The 23,128-nt window shown below is 39.2% G+C and overlaps 1 protein-coding gene across 1 annotated transcript; it reads left to right on the forward strand.

Moving 5' to 3' along the window:
- The first annotated feature begins 2,651 nt into the window (after positions 1 to 2,651).
- On the forward strand, positions 2,652 to 16,579 carry GIMD1 (GIMAP family P-loop NTPase domain containing 1). Its single transcript, XM_043971710.1, has 2 exons — positions 2,652 to 3,044; positions 15,732 to 16,579. The coding sequence occupies exons 1-2, from the start codon at positions 2,652 to 2,654 to the stop codon at positions 15,990 to 15,992; spliced, it is 654 nt and encodes a 217-aa protein (XP_043827645.1). The 3' UTR covers positions 15,993 to 16,579.
- Positions 16,580 to 23,128: the final 6,549 nt, after the last annotated feature.

Raw genomic sequence — 23,128 nt, forward strand, 5'->3', positions numbered from 1 at the left:
TTGCCAGTAATTAATCATCTTCGGGAGTTGAATGAGACACTTAGAGGTTAAGTGACTTGCCCAAGGCTATACAACCAGCCTGTGTCAAAGGCAGAAATTGAACACAGATCTCCCTGATTCCAACGTTGATTCCAAGCCAAACTTGCTGCTGTTTTGGCTTTTATCACTTTTTGAAGAATTAAGAACTAAGCCATTTCCCTACCTTGGGATAGTTTAATTTCCTTTAATTCTCAAGTCCTGGGTTTTCTTTTGTGACAGAGATCATTACCTGCAACAAGATTCTGACGCAAAGACTTTTCTCCAGTTGGATCCTTATCGAACTGTTAAAACAACAAGCTTGCCAGGTGGCTTAAGAAAAAAAGGGCTTATTAGTAGAATCACAATCAATGAAAGACGAGGATCTCTGGTAATAGATTAACTACAGTAAGAAGCACATCCAGTGTCAGTCCCTGAGTGGTACTGAAACCTCATCAGAAAGTCAAAGTTCATGCTGAAGGGCAGTCTTGAAACTTGAGGGAAACCCAGCCGAGGTGGAGAAGGAATCTCTAGTCTGAAAAGGTAAGTGATAGGCAATAAATCGGGTAGCATTCAATACTTGGGCTTAAAGATGTATGACAAGATCAGGGTAAGGTGGAATAAATATGCCTCCCTGCTAATCCCGATGTAGTTCTCGCTGGGTGCTCCGGCTTCACTTTGGCAGGGCCCGACCAGTAGGGTTGGTCGATTGGTTTGATTTCTCCCATGATAGCCAAAGTCAGTCTGATACAAAAGGGTCTGGAGGAGTCTGACTGAAAGGTGGCAGGACGGAAGAATCAATAGAAACTGGGAGGAGGGAATGTTTCTATGCACTTGGAGAATAATAGAATCTTTATTAGCAAAATCGCAAGGAATTTATGATTTCTGGAATTAACAGACGAAAGAGATACTTTAAGTCAGTAGTATAGCATTGCCTTTTAATAAACAAATGTTTAATAAAAACCTGCCCCAGGGGGCAGCTAGGTGGTACAGTGGATAAAGCACTGGTCCTGGATTCAGGAGGACCTGATTTCAAATCTGACCTCAGACACTTGACACTTACTAGCAGTGTGACCCTGGGCAAGTCACTTAACCCTTATTGCCCTGCAAAAAAAAAAAAAAAAAAGACCCAAAACAACAACAACAAAAAAAACCCTGTCCCAGGCAGGCACCATGCCATGATGACTTCTAAAATGGCCTGCATGACATTTTTACTCCAGTTCACCCACAGTGTATGATAAACAGAATCATCCTAGATTCTGATTGGCAATAGATTCTGATAGGATCTCCTTTTTATAGGTGCTATAAGGGACAAAAATCTAGTTTTTAAAACAAAACTTTAAACTTTTAAAACTTTAAAACAAAATAATCCTGACATCTAGTTAATCTGAAAGCTACAAATAAACCTATTTGGAATTCTTTGGTTGGGAAGCCTTACTTAGCCAATTTCTTTTTTTTTTTTTCATCTTAAAACCAACACTGTAATCCTAGGATATTCACATATTTCATATTTTATTTAAATTTATTTCTGAGTAGAAGCAGCAAAAAAATTAGGATGGTCTTGGGTGTTTTCCTCAGAATGTTCCCTGGCTAGAAAGTTCTTTGGTAAACAGAACCAGAAGCATATTTTAAAACATTCATGTTTCTTAGAAGGAAAAATTCAGGAAGTTAGAAGAATGATTTTTTGCAGATGCCACTGAAGTTTTGAGCTCCCTCCTTGTATTTCTCCAGCTCCCCTTCTCCTCTTTCTCTTTCTCTCTCTGTCTCTGTCAGTTTCACTCTCTGTATCTGTCTCTCTCCCCTCCTCTCTATCACCTCTTCTCCCTGTTTCTAGGTCTCCCTCTTCTCCTCCCTCTCCCTCCTCCCTTTTTTTCCTATCCTTTTTTCCTACCCTCCTTCTTGTCCTCCCTCCCTCCCTCCTTCTCTCCGTCTCCCTATATCTCTCGATCTCTATCTGTCTCTGCCACTTCCGCTTTCCCTCCCCTCTCCTCTTTTTTCCTCTCTCTCCCCACTCTCCCTAGGGGACGGGGTGTGTCTTGCTTGCTATTCTATCCCTATTCATCTTCAGAAGTGAAGATTCCTAAGCCCTCTTGTTCATTGTGTTTCTCATTAGTTCTGGAACCTCACTACGCTCTCCCAGACCCAACTCATTCCATAATTAGTTAAGTTAACCTGTTTCTACACAAGGGTTACATTTCCACCTACAATTTTTTGGGGGTGCTCTTCCCAAAGAAACACATATTGTTTTCTCATTCTGCATTTTTCTTGTTCTCTATTGCCTGATCCATTGCCTACTTTTCTCTACATCTCCTGTCATTATTCCTCTTGAGACTGCAGTTAGGGTGGGTCCTCCCATGCCTGTTTCTCGGTGCATCAAGGTGGCTGGCAATGGTGGAAATAGTTAAGTCAGATAAACCTATTTGGAATTCTTTGGTTGGGAAGCCTTACTTAGCCAAATACTTTTCTTTCTTTTTTTGGGGGGGGGCAATAAGGGTTAAGTGATTTGCCCAGGGTCATTGCACCACCTAGCTACCCCTCCCCCCAATACTTTTAACTGGACATTTGGCCTACTTCTACTGGTCATACACCCCATGTGCTCTGCCTCTCTTTCCCCAGGGTGTGGATAAGGGCTAATTATGTCAGATGGTGTTGAGATGATCATCAACCTGGCCCTCTTTGGTGGGACCCAGAGCGGGAAGAGTTCTGCTGGCAATAGCTTGCTGGGCAGCACAGACTTCCCCAGCTGTTTGGCTCCATTTTCCGTGACCAAGGGCTGCAGCCTGGGCCGAAGCTGCCAAATCCCCCACTTCATGAGGCGTAGTGGGCGAGAAATGAATCTGCAGATTCAAGTATTAGACACGCCAGGCTATCCCCACAGCAGCCTGAGCCAGGAGCAGGTGAAACAACAAGTGCAGGAGGCCCTCGCAAGGCATTTTGGACATGACGGCCTCCACCTTGCCTTACTGGTCCTGAGAGCTGATGTAGCCCTCTGCGGAGAGGGAGAATGTTCCTCTATCCAGCTGGTTCAGGTAAAATCAAGGGACAAATACAATATTCTAGCTTTGAGAACAGTCTTAGGGAGAGGGAGACAGTAATAATGATTATTAATAGCTAAAACGTGTGTAGTGGTTTAAGGCTTGCTAAGCACTTTACACGGGTTATCTCATTTGGTCCTCACAACAACTCTGGGAAGTAGGTGCTGTTATTATCCCCATTTTACAGATGAGGAAACTGAGGCTGACAGTGGTTAGTTGACTTGAACATGGTCACCCAATGAAATAAGTGTCAGAGGTAGAATTAGAACTCGAGCCTTTGGAGATTTATTCTGAAATAGATGTATTTATGCACCACAAAGTCCTCAATTGTTTGATTACTATACTGTACACATTTGCTATCTAGTTAACTTTTATTTACTATTTGCAGTCTCTCTGGAGGAAGGTGAGTTAATCCTATCCCTACTTCACAGTAGATTTTATATCTTTTGTTTTTTGTTGTTTTTTTTTAAGTGAGGCAATTGGGGTTAAGTGACTTGCCCAGGGTCACACAGCTAGTAAGTGTTAAGTGTCTGAGGCCGGATTTGAACTCAGGTACTCCTGACTCCAGGGCTGGTGCTCTATCCACTGCGCCACCTAACTGCCCCCACAGTAGATTTTAAAAGAAAGATTAATGCACTCATTGTTCCCCAGATATTCATTAATAAACCGGCAGGAAGATATGGACATTATGGTGTCGCCGAGGGAGGTGCCCTGTAGCAGCCAGAACACTGCATTAGAAACCGAAAGCTTTAGGCCGAAGGTGCTGGAGATGTCAATATAAAAGTGAGAAAGTCTTTGTCTTCAGGGAAAGGAGGAAACAGGTGTCATTACATACCTCCCTGTGCCAGACACTACTAAACCACTTACAAATATTCTCATTGGATACTCACATCAGCCCCAGAAGGTCTCCCTATGTTTTACCTTCAGGAGATGCCAAGGCAGAGAGGCATTAAGTGACCTGCCCAAGATCATACAGCTAGTAGGTGCCTTGGTCTTCAAGCCCCTATTCACTGTACATCACCTTGTACATCACTGTCTCTGTGAGCTTACATTCTATCGGGGGGATACAACATGTTCACTGATTAATAAATACAGTGTATACACAATAAATACTGAGATGGGAGAAGGGGAGATGAACAGCCCAAAGAGTCAGGAAAGGAATTGGTATTTAATCACTGCTTGAAGTGAAACCAAGTGATTTGAAGGGTAGAACTGGGGAAGAGAGGGTAGGTCACAACAGATGGTCTCAATTTTTTTCAATGAAGTATGAATCCAGGTCCTTTGAAAAACAACAATAATAAATCAGTCTCAACTGACAGCACAGAGGCCTCTCTAAAAAAAGGAAGGGGATGCATTTGATCGACTCTTCTCAGAGTCAAGTTTGGTCATTAAAACCACAGTGTTCAGTTTTCTTTTATTTTCTTTCTGTTTATATTGTTGCAGTCCTTGGGCATTTTGTTTTCCTGGCTCTCCTCTGCATCAGTTCAAATATGTCTTCCCATGTTTCTCTGAATTTTTCATATTCATTGTTTCTTATGGTTGAGTAATATTTAAATAAATGTGTGTATGATAATTTGCTTAGACATGCCCCCAATCAATGGCTACCTACTTTCTTTCCAATTTTTCGTTATTACAAAAAAATGCTAGCAAATCATTGAATGCTTTTGGGCCTCATTTCCTATCAGAATTGTAAACAGTTTTTGTGAGCAGTAGAGTAATTTTTTGTATAATCCTTTTTCTTATGTTTCTTTGCATATTGAAATGTTTGTGTTTGAAAATGATTGTGTTAACCTGTAAATTAAGGAAATAATCAATCTAGGAGAAAATAAGTTCTTTAATCAGGGCAGAGGGACTGTAGCTCCTGGTATCACAAAGCAAGAAGCTATGAATACCCAAAGATGAGAACAGAGGACAGGGTTTTTATGGGGTAACAGAACAAAGGGAACCAAAAGACTACTCTTGTACAGAAACTACTAACTACTTAATATAAACGAGCCTTTAACAAAAGATAGTATAGAACTGCTCCAGAGTTAAGTACAGACACTACTAACTCTAAATAGAAACTACTTAATGTAGGTGGACCCTTTTACATAATAACAAAAGTCCAGGGAGTAAGGAGATGGGGGATCATTTTGCTTGGGGGAAGGTCCATAAGTCCATCAAGAGTCTGGAACTGACAAAGACCATCAGCCCCAAGCAATTCACCTCCCTGGGTAGAGGGACTTGGGGTGGGGGTGGGGGGAATCAGTCAGTTCTCAGTAAATTTGTAGTTATCAATTGTTACATTTTAGGTTTTCCTATGGGAAGAGAAAAAGGGACAGGCATGGGGAAAATGCTCTGCCCCCTTCTTCCCACAGAAGAAATCAGATTAAAAATAATAGCTAGCATTTATATAGTTCTTTAAAGTGTTCAAAGGGCTTTACATATGCTATCCCACTTAATATGTGCCACAACTAGGTGCTATTATTATCAGAAGAGCAAATTCAGGCCTAGAGCAGTTAAATGACTTGTCCAGGGTCATACAGCTGATAAGTGTCTGAGGCAGGATTTGAATTCAGATCATTTTGACTCCAAGTTCTAACATTCTATCACTGTGCCCCCTCATTGCCTCAGGTTGAAATGATTGACACGGGCAGTTGTGAGGAAGAAAAGATTATAAAGTCCCAAAGTTAGAAGGGACCTCAATTCAGGATATCTAGTCCCAACTGTATCCAGACAGGAATTCCCTCTCCAATATCCTCAGTAAGTATTTTTCCAGTCTCCACTCTAAGATCTTCAGTAATAGAAAGCCTTCTAATTCCTTAGGGAACCCAGTCCCCTTTGGGTTGTTTTTAAATTTTATTTTTCAATTAATAGGCATTTATTTTCTCTCCCTCTAATGCCTCAATTTAAAAGAAAAGAAAAACAAATCCATATAACAAATAATCATAGTCAAGCAAAATAAATTCCTACATTGGCCATGCCCCCCAAATACAGATCTCATTCTCATCTTGAATCATTCACTTCTCAGTCAGGAAGTGGCTAGCATAATGGGAAAACAGGCACATTAATGTGTTGCTGATGGAACTGTGGATTGGTACAACCATTCTGGAAAACAATTTGGAACTACAAAAGCCTGTTACAATAATTAGCTCATTTGAAGCCTATGGGAAAATGCATCGGTCCTAAAGTCCACTTGGTTCCTTTTTCTTTGCTTTATGGAATTTATTTTACATGAAAAGTTCATAGTTCGGTGATAATTGCTCTGAGCCCCCAGTTAGGAAAATTCCTAACATTTATGCAAAGGTCAGACACTGCTTAATCATATATTTATATTTATTTAAGTTAGCCCCTGTTCTCCTTATGGTTGAGGCAAAATTAAATTTACTGGAAACATCTGGGAAATGAAAGAGCAGATTGTATTATAATATATTTTAGTATCTGCGAATAGGCAGGCATCAAGAGGAAAAGTTGATGACTTTTCTTGGAATTTCCCTTTGCTTAGGTCCTTCTCTCTGAAATGCCTATGGAGACAATGACTCTTCTTAGAACCTCTTTGTTCTCTCTAATCCAACTTCCCTCCAGTTCGGAGAAACCTTCTCCTTTTATACAAATTGTTTAGAATGTGACCTAGTCTCTTCTATGATGGGTTTCATTGATTCAAGGAGGTATAGAGGCTGTGAGGGAAAAATTGATCCTCTTCTCGATAATTCTCAGGAACTCAGCAGCGAGGTGACAAGGAGGCACCCTAGTGTGCAGCTAGTGGGTGCCCCAAAAGGGGGCTCACAGGCCCTGTTTTATACCCTAGTCCCTAACACGAATGGACCTTCCCCTTGTTCATCACTGGTCGGGGTTACAATCTACGTGCAAAAACTAGCTAATCAGAACGCAGTATTCCCACTCCTCTTCCTTGTATGGGCATAACTCAGGAGTGGACCTTATACTTCCTTATATGGACAGAACTCTGGAGAGGACCTAATTGAGACCAGGGCTCCTTGAACCATGTGACCTTGCTAACCTGAGGGGGAGGAGGGGATCTGAGACCTTTGTCCTACAAACAGGTCAGGGGAGTATGACTGACTCATATCCACATTGAGAGGAGACAACTACCCATTTCTCACAGAGGCTCTGTTCACACTCAAGTTTGATTGTTTGATTCATTCAGAAAGTATTCTCCCCTACTCAAGGCACTAGAGTTAAATGGGTGTAGTTTTGATGTGGGATGGAATTAGGGTCAAATTGATCATGAGTCGTCCTAAAGGAATTACAAGACTCAGTGACTCAGTTTCCCAAATTTTATTGCAATACTGTGAGTGACCACAGGGAGAGAACCAGAACAATGGAAAGGTATCTCTCGAATAGTGAAAGAAAAGAAAATATTTATACTATGGATAAATTGATTATCAGTCTCATTATAATAATCTCCACTTTAGGGAGGTACAGGGGAGGGTTTATCCTAATTTTGAGTTCCTGGGGTCCTAAGCCAACCCCCAAGGTGGGTACCTTTTTCAGTGGAGGTGTGTTTTGTGGGTTTACACATCATAAAGTAAATCTGGGGACAAATTTGGCCTCTTTCCCTCTGTTCCATTATGGGAACTGATTTCTGTGGGTAAGAGAACCTACTAGCATCCTGACTTGTAAGTTATCCATTAACTGGGGTCTAACTTCCTTTTGGAGCTAATATCTGAATTAAAGCTTGGGTCTTAGGTTTTTCTATTAACCCCTTTTTTGCCTTCTACATCAGTTTCAAGTTCTCCTTTACAGAAGCATGCCCCCCAAAAATCACTGTTGGTAAACTTTGCATACCTTTTGACTGGGCAATATCACTACTAATCCCATTCATTAGATCTCTTATGGATAGCTCTGTTAGGAAATTTTTCCTTACATTAAACTGTAATCTGCCTCTCTAACTTCTTCCCATTATGAGTCATTTTGCCTTCTGGGGCAAAGAATAAGGAATCTAATCCTTCTTCTACTTGACAATCCTTCAAATACTTGAAGACAGGCATTATCCCCTGCCCATATCCCAAGTGTTCTATTCTTCAGGCTAAACATTTCCAATGCTTTCAACTGATTGTCATGTGGTATTGCCTCCAATTTCTAACCATCCTGGCCACTTTCCTCTGGATAACCTCCAGTACAGTAGCATCATGCACAGAACTTGATCTATAATCCCCATTTTTGGTTCAACCAGAGATGCATAGCAGAACCATGGCCTCCCACATTCTGGACATTACGCCTTTCCTCAGACAGCATAAGACCATGACAACTGTAGGGTAGGAATCAGGGGAAATACTGCAGCCTTAGGAATGAGAGAGGCAATCTTTTTTTTTATCATAAATGTATTTTATTATTTTCTAGTTACATGTAGAGATAGGGGTTTTGGTTGTGTGTGTTTTTTTGTTTTTTTGTTTTTTAGTGAGGCAATTGGGGTTAAGTGACTTTCCCAGGGTAACACAGCTAGTAAGTGTTAAGTGTCTGAGGCCGGATTTGAACTCAAGTACTCCTGACTCCAGGGCCGGTGCTCTATCCACTGTGCCACCTAACTGCCCCTAGAGATAGTTTTTAACATTTGTTTTTATAAAATTTCTAGTTCCAAATTTTTCTCCCTCCCTTCTCTGCCCCCTCCCCAAGACAGCAAGCACATATATACACACACATACATATACATACATACACACACACACACACACACACACACACATATATATATATATAGGTTATATATGTACAATGACACTAAACATATTTCTGTGTTAGTCATGTTGTGGAAGAAGAATCATAACAAAAAGGAAAAACCTCAAAAAAGAAATACAAAAAAAGTAGAAACAGTATGGTTCAATCTGCATCTAGATTCCACTGTACTTTTTTCTGGACATGGAGGCATTTTCCATCATGAGTCCTTTGGAATTATCTTGGACCATTGTATTGCTGAGGAGAGCTAAGTCTATCACAGTTGATTGTCATACAATGTTGTTGATACTGTGTACAAGGTTCTCCTGGTTCTGCTCATCTCACTCAGCATCAGTTCATGTAAGAGAGGCAATCTTTAGAGGCAGATTCCAGGACTTGTTCACTGTGGCCAAGCTTCTACCAACTTTTTACACTTTGGGCTTTTGTAGTATTTTTTTTTCCTGAAAGTGGTGTAAGATACTAGTGACTGCCATCTGGATTTGCTTATTAATTGTGAGCAGCCAGGGTGTATTTGAACATTCATTAGGATAGCGTACTGTTCAGATATAGCTAGGCAGCTGCAAAGGTTTTTTGAGTACAGACAGGGAGGGGACTTCTTTTGTCCTTTTAAAAGCAGGTAGGCGGCACTTTGCATAGTGGATACCCTGCTACTCCTTAATTAGGAAAAGAAAAAGGGCAGTGTTCTCATTGAAACCAGGTCCAATGATTTGATATGTGTTGCTTCCAGGCAACATAAGTCAAAGCATCCACTGGGTTGGTAACAATAAGCACTTTGCAGTTAGGTCCGTGTTGGACAATGCTTGGAATCACTGATTTAAAAGTTTCCACATTTCGGTGGACCACATTGCGTTTCTCCCTCAGTTTAGCATGCACTGGCCATGGCTATAACTGGCTTTGAGTTTGCAGCTACATTGTAGTCTATGTCAGAGACAAAATGAGGGAACCTCTGAGGTTTCCTTCCCTCTCTAGCTCTGGGACCTCATGAATCTGTGATTACTCAGAGAATAAGATGATTCTTAAAAATAAATGTTGAAATAAACATGAGGCTCTCTGGGCAAGCTTTACCTTCCTTGTGGGCCATACATCACACTTCCATTCCAGATTCGGATTAACCATCTTGGCCCCACTCATCTGAATCACAACCTTTCCATAGCAATTATCATTTAAGGGTAGAATCACATGGTAAATATTTACAGAGTGCCTGCTATATGGAAGATACTGTCCTCAGCACAACTATATGTGCAAATAGAACTACTGGAGACAAGCAATATCAACAACTCAATTTGTGCTCCCACTACTTGGGCTTTCTTGTTTGTTTTAAACTGGACTTGTGAGTTCATTGGTAGTAACTAAAAAATTCCCTCTGCCAATGAAGTTCAGCATCTTTGAGAGATGCAAAGGGGCACTGAGCAGTTAAGTGACTTGCTCAAAGGCACAAAGCTAAGCTTTGGACTTGAACCCAGGTCTTTTCTACTTTTAAATGGATCTCTAGACACTTTACTAGGTTGCCTATTGGGCTATCCATGTCTATACGTGTATTTAACTTTATCCTACAGTTAGAATGGACAATCTGTAGAAGTGGCCAAGTGGAAGTTTGTCTTGCTAAGTTCCTTGAGAAATCTACTTTGTAATTAATGATATTCAAATTTGGGCTCAAAAAGATATAGGAGAAAATCCATTGGCATGAAGAAGTTAATTTGTCCTACAGGTCTCAGTATTCCAAATAGGCTCTCTCCAGAAGAGTAATCTGGAGGTTTTTTTTTTTTTAAAGTGGGAAGAGAGAAAGAAAAAGTTGAAAATAAAGAATGGCCATAATTGTTCTTTGTTCTATGATAATTCTTTGTCAGTTGATGTAATTGTTGGCTTTTTTTTTCAAAGTTTCTCCCTTAAAAGTCCAGATGCTATGATTTCATCAACCACAAGAAATGGGGGTGGGGCTGTTGGTGGGTCCTGGGAAAATTAAAATGATTCCTAGAAAACAAATTTTATACTTTAACTAGTTGTCCCAGAAGGATAAGTCCCACTTATGTCTATTAGCACTCAGTTATCAAACAATTCATGATTGATTGCAAAAATCCTCTGTAGCTTAGGACTTCAATACTTAATAGCACATTTAAAATGTTAGCACCAGATAACTTACATTAACTTATCTTGCTCTCATATTTTCATACAAAGTATCAATCATCCTTGATTTCTTTTTTCTCCAGATCCACTGAGAACATACTTGGCTAACAGCATGATGACTAAATACCAAGTAACACCACATTAGAATATCCCACTGTTTTCTAGGTCAAGTAACAGTCTACAGAGTACAGACCAAATTGACATTTTTGTCTTTTATTAGCAGTGTTCTAATAGGACAATTTCCTGTCTTGCTAATAGGATACGAGCATCATTTTAGACATAGCCACCAACACATACAAAGTTCTTGTGGACTGAATAAGTAGCATTGTATACTTAAAAAAAAACAAAACATTGAAACAAAAGGCAGAAAAACCTGAATCCTAGCTCTGATCCATAGGACCACCATTTCCACAGTCTGAGCAAGTCATTCTCTGGGCCTAAGCTCCCTCCTAAAAAACCCTCAAAGCATGTTGCTAAGGTCTTCCATTCTAGGTGGAATCCATCAGGGAAGTGAAAGTTGGGCCAGTTTATAGGTAACAAAGCCTATTTCTCCCTAAGGCTTGATGTTTTGAAGCATTACTATATGTGGTGGACATACAGAGTGACTCTGTGAGCAATTTGCTATTTGTTCAAATTCTACTAATGAACTCAAAGGAGCTAAAAATAAGATGAACTTAGAAATAAGATATTTGCATTGTTTGTGCTTTGAAGAGAGCATTTTGAAAGATCATATTAGAATGAATTGAATGGAACTCACTATGGACCTTACTTTATTCAGGTATTTTACTTTTGACGTGTCATTAGGAAAAACTTCCAAAGGTGGTGAGGATCCTTAAATACTGTAATTGTACTTTTGGAAAAATAAAATCCTAAAATAGTTTTCAAGTTATATTATTTTTCTACTTTACATTTCCTCTTATTCCTCCTGGTCTCTGAGATCTTGCTTATAAGATCTCTTCTTTATTAAGTAGATAGAATTATTATTCATCTGTCTATATTAGCTAATAACAGAGTGTTTCTATATTACATACATACCTGGCTTTGCACATAAGACATATTTGTGAAAAGTTGTACTGATCAGATTTTGAATAATCGATGAATTATACTTTCAAAATGTGAAAAATTAGACTCTATTTTAGAGGAGGGTTTGTTAGGTATGTCTTTTTATCATCAGTATAGGTGTTTGACATTTGTGTCATCAAAATAAAAGAAATAAAATTTCAATCCTTTGGCAAAATAATCACCTCCTAATTGACCATAAAAGTAACTACCTCATGTTTATACATAGCATCTTTGCCTAGGCAAAAAGACCATGTGAGGAAGGAAGGTAGTGCAAGTATTATCATGACCAATTTACAGATGAAGAAACCGAGGCGCAGATGTGGAGTGTCTTGTTTAAGATTGAACGGTTAGGGGGCAGCTAGGTGGTGCAGTGGATAGAGCACCGGCCCTGGATTCAGGAGGACCTGAGTTCAAATCCCGCCTCAGACACTTAACAATTACTAGCTGTGTGACCCTGGCCAAGTCATAACCCCAATTGCCTCACCAAAAAAGAAAAAAAAAAAGATTGAACGGTTAGTAAGCAGTGGCATAGTAAGCTAGGTCTCAATTCTAAATTCATACTGACTCCATTTTAGAAATATAAATAATGAAATCCATATGGACGAATAAAAGAATAAGGATCTCAAGAAAAGTAATAAAAAAAAGTGGAAAAGAAGGGGGCCTAGAAGTATCAGACATCAAACTATTTGTAGCAATAATCATCAAAACTATTTGGTACTGGATAAAGAGAGGTTAATGAAATAGCTTAGGTATGTAATATACAACAGTAAATGTACACAATCACTTACTATTTAATAAACTTGATGACCTCAGTCACTGGGATAAGGGCTCACTATTTGACACAAAACTATTATAAACATTGGAAAACGGTTTGATAGAAATTAGGTATAGAGCAATATTTCACATTAGTACCATGATAAATTCCAAATGGACACATGAGAAACATAAAAAATGACATAAACAAATTGGAGGAACAAGGATGGAGGAGAATTCGTGACCAAATAAAGGCTAGAGAGAATTACATAAAACAAAATGGACAATTTTGATTATATGAGATTTAAAATGGTTTTGCACAAATAAAACCAATTGGTTAAAATCATTAGGGAAAGTTATCTGGGGGAAAAACAACTTTGCAGCATATTTCTCTGATAAAGGTTTCATATCAAAGATATAAAAGGAAACATTCAAATTTTTATTACTGAGCTATTCTACTAGGATATGAAGTTTTCAAGAAATCTAAGCTATCAATAACCATCTGGAAAATTTAAGCAAATCATTATCATTAGAGAAATGCAAATTAAAGTACTTCTGAAGTTGCACTTCACATCCATTGGGTTGAAAAAGTTGGCAAAAGAGGAAAATGAAAAATGTTGGAAGGGTTCCAGTCATTATCAGAAGTGATTTGGAACTTTGCTTCCCAAATCAATAAAGTAGGCATATGCTCTGACCTAGCTACTAAGCCTTTGGCCAATGGTATAAGAAATCAAAGAGGAAAAGAACTCATATGTACAAAAATATTTATAGCAGGTAGTAGCAAAAAAATTGGAAACTAAGGGGGTGCCCCCTTTGGGGAATGACTATGTAAATTATGGTATATTTGGTGTGTGTGTGTGTTTGGTATATATGAATTTAAAAGAATATTATTGAACCATGATAAATGATGAAATGGACAGATTCAAATTAAACTTGGAAGACCTCCATGAAATTACACAGGGTGAAGTGAACAGAAGTAGGAAAACAATTTATACAATGACAATAACATAATTAAAAAAAAAAAACCAAATCATGCTTTTGCTCCTTTCTCATCCTGGAATTTCTTTCAGTCTTTGGTGCCTCCTTAACTCTGGAACAACCAACCACCTCTGTAAGCCTTTTCAACCTGGAACATCCCCCTGTAAGACTTACCCCTTTCTTCCATTGATCATTTCCTCTTGGGACCTCTTTTTGGGGAGGGGTACAAGCCAGTCTTCATTTATCTCCCAGCCCTGTTCCTGGCTTCCTGACTTCAAAATCATGCCCCAGTGCCAGATTCCTCCTTCCTTTCCTTCCTTCCACCCATCCATCCTTCCTTCCTTCCTTCCTTCCTTCCTTCCTTCCTTCCTTCCTTCCTTCCTTCCTTCCTTCCTTCCTTCCTTCCTTCCTTCCTTCCTTCCTTCCTCCCTTCCTTGCATAGTTCTCTTTTCCAGCTTTTTCTTCTAGTACTCTCATCTCTTCCAGGAATCTGGAGTTGAATTTGTGACCAAGTTGTATTTTTCTTTGCGGTTTTACTTCTTGATGTTTGGAGCCATTGTCTTCTGGGTTTGTGTCAAGTGTCCCTGTCATGATAGCTTTTAAAGATGGGATTTGTTTTTTGTTTTTGTTCATTCTTCAGTCTACTTCATACTTTAGACTTTGTTAGGGCTGGGATCTGGGTACTTCTGTGGGGAAGGTCTGCTGCTGCTTTCTTGGGACAGAGAGCGCCCAGGCTGGGGACCAGCTAGCTTTTAGTGCTCCTAAAGTGGTCTAATCTGGGGCAAAATTGAGTTACTGTCCTCCCTCTTCCACCCAACCTGGCCCCTCATCTGAGTTCTCCAAGTTTCCCATGTGAGTTTAAGTCTGAGCCACCCTAGATTGCCATTGGATTCACCCACTGTCAACCAGCTGAGACATTCTGATTTAGAACAGAATTACATGCTCCCCTTTAGTCTGGGATTCTTGAACTAGTTACTTCCCTGTAGGCTTCAAACTGGATTGGAATTGGGAACTGAGTCCCCATTCTACTCCTGGGCTCAGAGCAATGCAGATATTGCTTGCTTCTGAACTCAACCATTGCTTGGTGTAGAACCCAGGGCCCTTGATAGCTCCCCCCCCCCCCCGGGGCAATGAGGGTTAAGTGACTTGCCCAGGGTCACATAGCTAGTAAGTTTCAAGTGTCTGAGTTCGGATTTGAACTCAGGTTCTCTTGAATCCAGGACCAGTGCTTTATCCATTGCAGCACCACCTAGCTTCCCCGCTTTATAGTTCTTTACCCTAAAATACCACCCCTAGATGCAGGTCTATGAATCTATGATCCATAACTCAGTAGTAAGCAACAGAGACCAGTTAGCATCTATTTCGGTGCCTCAAGCAAGTTCAGATCTCTTCTGTATTTGAGGCAGCGAGTGGCATGGTGGCTAGAAGGCTGGACTGATAGTCTTGAAAATGAGTTCAAATCCAGCCTCAGACACTAAATAGCTGTATGACCCTGAGCAAGTTACGTCACGTCTATTTGCCTCAGTTTCCTCCACTGTAAAAAGGGGATCAGTCTAGCACTTACCTCACAGAGTTGTAAGGGTTCAAATGAGATATTTGTAAAAAGCACTTAGCACAATAGCTAGTACCTGCTTATAGAAATACTTAATTCCTTCTTCTCCTCGTCCTCCTCATTGGGATCTTCTTCTTGCCCTAGTGACATAGACTCTCCCTTTACTGGCATGTAGTACACTCACTCCTGGCTAGACCGTCCTTAGAATCTGCAGACCTCTCTGTCTCCCTATGCTGACTTGGGTTCAGATTTCAGCTCCACATACTTGCCATGTGAAATGAGGCAAAACATCAAGCCTGTTTCCTCTTCTTTGAAAAGTGATATGAGTTCTACCTCCAACCTCATGGGGCGGCTGTGAGGAAAATAATTTGCAAATCATAAAGTTCTATTAGACATGCTAGTTTTTCTTTTCCGAGTAATTCAGTTGGTTTTTTTCATTTGTTTTTAAAACCTGTGTATAGGAATTTAAGACTTTTTTTTCTATTGAGGAGGGTAAAATAAGAGAAAGTTAACTACTACATTTTTGGTTTTCATTGAAGGAACTTCTTGGTCCTGCTTGGAAGAATTTTACTGCCATTCTTTTCACCCATGCAGAAAAACTAGAAGAAGCTCGACTCAGTGAAGAAGAATACTTACACACTGCTTCTCATCCACTATTAAATCTACTGAAATCTGTTCAACAGAAATATATTTTTCAATACAATCAAAAAATCCCACTTAAAGAACAAAGAATAATAACTTTAAAAAGAATCATAGAATTTGTAAAAGCAAATTGTTACCAAGCTCTTTATTTTAAATAAAAGTACTTCGCAAGTGTGAATTCTTTTAAAATAAATTTAGTGATGAAAGCTAAAATGTTGAAAGCAAATTCAAATACTCATCTGAAGAAAGAATAGTAGCCTCTAATCTATAAACATGTTGCAACTTTTATGAGTTCAATATTTGCGAATTTAACATGAAACATGTTTTTTCACAGAAGCAATATTTTCTGGGTATCATTTGGGCCCCCGGGCTAGGTCATAGAAGTCCATTTAAGTCACTGATACAACTGGGTGGCAGAGGGGATTAAAGTGCTGGCCTTGGAATCAGAATATCCTGAATTCAAATCCAACCTCAGACACTAGCTGTGTGACCCTGGGCAAGTCACTTGACCTCTGTTTGCCTCAGTTTCCTTAACTGTAAAATAGGAATAATAGCATCTACCTTGCAGGGTGGTTGTGAAGATCAAATGGGATAACTATAAAGTGCTTAGCACAGTTCATAGCACATAGTCATTGTTGAGTTATGTCCAACTCTTAATGACCTCATTTGGGGTTTTCTTTTTTTTTTTTCTTTTTTAGTGAGGCAATTGGGGTTAAGTGACTTTCCCAGGGTCACACAGCTAGTAAGTGTTAAGTGTCTGAGGCCGGATTTGAACTCAGGTACTCCTGACTCCAGGGCCGGTGCTCTATCCACTGCGCCACCTAGCCGCCCCTGGGGTTTTCTTGGCAAAGCTACCGGGATGGTTTGCTTTTGCCTTCTCTAGCTCATTTTATAGAGGAAACTGAGGCAAATGGGGTTAAGTGACTTGCCCAGGGTCAAAAAGGTAATAAGTCTCTGAGGCTGTATTTAAACTCATAATGAATCTTCCTGACTTCAGGCCAGCATTTGACCTACATTTTAAATGCTTTTTAAAATGCCTTTTAAATGCTTATTCTAAGAACCTAGTCACCACATATAACACTGTTTCTATGGGAAAATGTGTTGAAGATTTTAACTTAAAAGGCTAAGAATACATTTCTACTCCCCCCAAAGTGGAAGGACAGATTCTGGTCCACTATTGCTTTCCTGTACAGTGAGAGTTCCAGAGTTGGATGGCAGGGCCTCCAGGAAGCAAAATTTGCACCCACAGAGGTGCTGAAAGTGGAAGGGGTAGAAGGGACAGGAAGAATGGCAGGTGACATCTCCTTTTTAGATCACTTTATAAATTAAGGGCTGTTGGTAGTCACCTATATAATTGAAATCCTCTACTATTATTTAGCAAATGGTTCTGTGTGAATGACCTACAGATGCTAGGCCATCTTCAAGTTAAAGAGGCCTGAGGAGAGGAGGAATCTATAATATGAGATCATAGACTGAAGCAGAGAGAGATTAACTGACTGGCTCCAGGTTACATAAGGTCCCCAGACTCCACACCTACAGCTCTTTCTATTCTACTCAGGCTTCTTAATGTTTTTTGTGTCATGGACCCCTTTTCAGAATGTTTTACGATGCATACAAATAAAGTACACAAGATTACAAAGGAAATCGATTACTTTGGAATAGTTAACATATTTTCAAAAGTTCATAGACCCCAGGTTAAGAATGCCTGCACTCTATTACCCAGTCTACGAATTTATTCATTTCATTATGAGGATTAAATGTACAAAAAATTTTGGAAAATGCCAAATTATAGTCAAGGAAACCTTTTCTTTTCTTTCTTCAAAATTTTTTTTCATTTTTTTTTTTAAGGCAACCTTTTCTATGCTATTACATCTCATGAAATTGGTCAACTTCAATGAACAACTGGTTTTATAGAATTCACTTTAGCAACAAAGGTACAATTTCACACATAAATTCAAAGCAAAAGGCAGTATAATTATATATATATATATGGGTATTTATATATATATAAATATAAAATTATGTACATGTGTGTGAAATCTATAAAAGATGTTTAGTGTGTATTTATATATACCCCTTTCACACAGACTAGCACAACTTGTCACAATCTTATATTTCCCTGGAAAACAATGATGTACAAAAGGATGGAATGTCAGGAAGTCTTTCTTTTTTAAATTCCAATTTCATATTCTATTGTTTTATACCTAGATCACAGGGTGCTTGTAAATTGAGAATAACAATGGCTGACTCTGATATAGAGATTTAAGGTTTTTAAGGAGCAAAGTGTCAGATCATGGGACTATAGGCATTGTTATTTCCATTTTATAGCCAAAAAGGCTGAGTATCAGAGAGAATAAGTGACCCACTTGCCCTGGATCACAAGGTTAGTGCTAGCTAGCGGTAGAATTCAAATCCAGTCCTTCTTGACTTTAAGTAGACTTCCCATGACTATATTAAGACTCTGTAACTTCAACAGCTTTTTGTGATGTAAAGTCTTTGAGAAGAGGAAGGGTAAACCTATTAGGAGAAAGCAGAATATTGACCATGGGAAAAGTGTTAACTAATACTACGATTTTTTAAAAAACTCTATTTGCCTGTGGGAGATTTAAAATTGGATATACGAGCATTAAAGTCCCCCTTTTAACTTTTCCCTTATATATCTCCCAGACCACTAAGAAAAAGAAGCCTCTGAGCTTTACTCAGTGAGGGATTAGTTTTTATTGTTAGGGAATTAATTAGACAACAAAAGGTGATACCAATTAGGAAAATGGAAAAGTAGAAATACAAATGAATAATCTTAGATCTAAGCTTAGTCTATATTCCTTTATAAAACTCACTGAATCCCAAACTGCCTGCCAGGCTGAGAACCAGCACCGAACATCAAATGCGCCACCACGGCTAAGCTGAAAAGTCACCCTCAGTTTTAAGCTGGCATGCCGGAAGTTCGTCACGGACTCCACCCCAAAAGGGAGGTCCTTCAAAAGCCGCTTCAGTAGCATGTGCTCAACTCTCAAATGATTCAGCTAAAACTTCCATTTTTTACCATACCTGTAAATTGCCCCAAAATTCTTAAGTTTTTTTCCCCCCTCCCTTTAATGAGTGCTTAATAGATTCAATCATAGAAACCAGCTCTTTTTTTTTTTTGTGTGGGGCAATGAGGGTTAAGTGACTTGCCCAGGGTCACACAGTCAGTAAGTGTCAAGTGTCTGAGGCCGGATTTGAACTCAGGTCCTCCTGAATCCAGGGCCGGTGCTTTATCCACTGTGCCACCTAGCTGCCCCAGAAACCAGCTTTAATAGAAAAAAAGAATGGATTGAGCTTCTAGTACAAAAGATGGAATATGAGATTATTGGTTTGTCTTTGGCATGTTTCTTCCTATTAGTTCTACCATCCTCCAGAACCCTTTCCTATCCCACTGAACAACTATTCTGCATCACAGTTTTGTTCTTAGCAGGCTGCTAACTTTCAGCGAGGGGTTTGGGTATAATCTTTTCCAGGGATAGTTTTATTTTTACTGATTCTCAGGGTTCGAAGGGACTTCTGAAGCCATCTATTCTAAGTCAAAGAGGGGAGGGAGAAGGGCGGGGTGGGAAACAAGCCTACAATGTATCTGAGAAATGGTTGCTCAGCTTTTACTCTACAATTTCTGGTAAGGAGGAATCCACCACCTCTTGAAGCAGCCCCTTCCACTTTTGCACACCTCTAATAGTCAGTTTTTCCTGAAAGGAAGCCTATATTTAATGTTTCTTTTAAATTTCCACTCATTGTTCCTGGTTCTGCCTTCTGGGATCAAACAGAAGAAATTTAATTTGTCTATCATGTTCTTGCTACATTTTTTTCTCCAGGTTAAATATCCCTGTCTCCTCAGCCTTAGAACTCTAAGGTCTTACCATCAGGATGCTGTCCTAGCTTTTAAAAGGGGTCTTATATGTGGTATAATGGCAGCCTAAATAAAATTGTTTATAAGGCCAGGTTTAAGAGTAACAGATCTTTAGAAGCACACATGCAGCTGTATATTGTCAGAAAGGTCCACTTCTAATCCACTTCAAGAGGGGAAATTCAAATTTACCAGTCACTTTGGACACCTTCCTTTAGATTGATTTGTCCTCGGCCCACCTGAAATTGGAAAAAAAATCCTCATCGGGGGGGATGGGTTTCAGAGGAGAGTGAGGATATTTTACGGTCTGAAGATGACCAGATTTTAAAGGTACATATGGGCTTCTTATGACATCACTTCTGTTATAGAATTGAATTAAAAAAATGAATTATTTGTCCTTGACATACACTTCACAGCACTGTTTAGCATGTGGTTTTAATTGGTCTTCTCATTATCACTGCCACTTTTTCAGCTGAGGTCTTTGCTTGTTTCCTATGTCTTACACAGCTATGCTTTGTTATTTGTTGTTTTTTGTCACGGTTGAATCTTCAGGACCCCATTTAGAGTTTTTTTGGCAAAGATACTGGAGTGGCTTGCCATTTCCTTCTCCAGTGGATTAAGGCAAATGGAGGTTAAGTAACTTGCCCAGGGTTAAACAACTGGAATCTGAGGCCATATTTGAACTCAGGTCTACCTGACACCAGGCCCATTGCTCCATCCACTGTGTCATCCAGCTGTCCCAATTAGATATGCCACTTCATAGCAATACTTTATCGGTTCTTGACATTGTTTTTGTTTTCAATTACAACACTTCTTTATGCTTCAGTGCTACTGATGCTGTTTGACTGTGAGCATGAAGGAGTGATCCTTGAAACATTTGTCCTCCCCACACCAACAGCTGCTACATTATCTGCAACAGTCATTGAAGAGCTGTAACTTTTGCATGCTTCCTTGGAGTAAAACCCTTTCTTAAAAATCACTGAGTTAAAAACATAATGTAAAACCAATAAATTATGTGTATGGCACAAAATCCAGCACTCAACTGACAGAACTAACTAAAGGTGGAGAAAGGAGTCCAATCTATTTTTATATGGTCAAGGTCTGACATTCAAACTGTGAAAGAAGCACATAATAGACCATTTTTGTCACAAAATGAAATATCAAAATTGTCGCTTGTCACAAGTAATTCATACACTATGAAAGTTGAAGTTAAAAAATAAACTAAACATTTTTTTTGCGTGCTAACTTAATCTCCATTGCAAAAACAATGTTGAGTGATGTATCTCAGAAAACACCAAACCTAGAAAAAGTCATAAGGTAACCTGCACTTCCAATGTTTACCAAGAGACTAGAAAATTCATAATTTCAATGTGGCCAATCTTCTTTTCATAAAACAAAATAGTCACTGCAACAGATGGCCAGGCAGCTAAAATGTAGAGGAAACAGTTTCCCTATTTAGGATTGGAATAAAGCAGAAGGAAAAAAAAATACATACATAACTTGCAAAAATACCTACTTAAAAGAGAAATGATAAGTGTAGATAGAAATGATAGCAGTGATCTTGTAAGTCCAGAGAGACTTGACTTTGAATCCTGCAAACATCCTTTATTCATTACTTCTTCCAAATAAACTACCTCAGATAGGTTTAGGTTTTATATATAGTAAAACATCACTGCTACCTAGTTTGCTTGTTTTTACCAACTCAACCTGAGCTGGACTTGCCTTTATAGAGTATATGGGAAAATGGAGTAGTAGAGATTCTAGGAAAATATCATAGTAACTCAAGAAAAAAACACTTAAAAGAGCTTTAACATAAAAATCGCATACGTATACCTTAACTCAGTGCATTTAAATCATGTTGGGAAAATTTGAAAAATAAATGGTTCAAGTATAGTTATTTTTTTGTTTGTTTGTTTTTTGCAGGCAATGGGGGTTAAGTGACTTGCCCATAGTCACATAGCTAGTAAGTGTCAAGTGTCTGAGGCCTGATTTGAACTCAGGTACTCCTGAATCCAGGGCCGGTGCTTTAATCACTGCGCCATCTAGCTGCCCCAGGTATATAGTTAAATGACAAAAGGAATCAACGTTTCACATAGAAACCCTTTTCGTTCCAAATACTTGCAACTCAATTCAAACCAAGGAATGTTTTGAATTTTATTTTATATCTGATGAGTAACAAAGGGAATTCTATTCTTGTTTATTCAAGTTCAACTTGAAAACTTTCTTGAAAAAAGTAGAATTCTTTGTATTAACCAATTTTATTTAATCCCACTATTGCACATAATGGACTCTAAAGTTTGTGTGTGTCTGTGTATGTACACAGGCATATATGCAAATATTTGCAAACACTTTATTTTGTACCTTGGTGTACATATAGATCTAAAACCAGCACTCTCTTTAGTTCAGGTTTTATACTGGGACAGAATGAAGCACTCAGTAAGTCACTGACCATTTAACAAAGGAGAGTTACTCTGCCCTTCACAACAAGGATATACAAGGATTTATAACAAGGATACAGCACAACTTAGCTGCTTGGATGTGGTCCCCTTTATCTCCATGTAGAAATGTGCCTGCTCAATCATCAGGGTAGTCACTTGTATTTTTCACAACCCCAAGTCCAAGAGGCATGGAGCTCATGGGACTTGGGCTTTCTATGGGACCTCGGCCAGAAAGCCGTACCAGAGAAGCTGGGGGCCAACTGATAGCCCTCATGGGGTGGGGAAGAATCTTCACCACAGAAACCAACAGGGAAACAGAAGCCAACGTTAGCTTTGTGTGGGAAGGAAGCTGTGTCAGGGTAAGGAGAGCTGCACCAGGAAACTACTCATGTCATTTAGCTGTTACTTTGGAGGGTTCTTGTTTTATCCTTCCCTATTAGCTCATTAGAGACAGAAGTTCTCTCATACATCTTCTCAGCCTTTTCCAAGCCACATTTGCATCCCAGTCTCCCAGCCCTGGGCTTTGACTGGTTAGCTTTTAGCTTATCTTACTTGGTTTCTGGCCCCACCACATTACTTCTTAACCCCCATCAAACCATCTGCCATACCTTACTTTCTGCCACAGGAACCCATCTTGCCCTACTTCCTGTTCACCTATATGTGTGTTCTTTCTCTATTAAAATAAAAATGTAAGCTTCTTGAAGGCAGAGATTACCTTGCTTACTTCTGCTTGTATTCTTTGTATTTGTGCAGTGCCCTGCACACTAAGGGTATAATAAATGCTTTTCACTAATTTCATCTTTGTATTTCCTGCAAATCCTATTGTTGTTCAGTCATGTAACTCTTTGTGACCTCATTTGAGATTGTTTGGAGAGATGCGAGTGGTTTGCCAATTCTTTCTCCAGCTCATTTTATAGCTGAGGAACTGAGACCTACAGGGTTAAGCAACTTGCTGAGGGTCACACAATTAGTAAGTATC

The sequence above is a fragment of the Dromiciops gliroides genome, chromosome 6, assembly GCF_019393635.1.
Source record: "Dromiciops gliroides isolate mDroGli1 chromosome 6, mDroGli1.pri, whole genome shotgun sequence".
Lineage (NCBI taxonomy): Eukaryota > Metazoa > Chordata > Mammalia > Microbiotheria > Microbiotheriidae > Dromiciops > Dromiciops gliroides.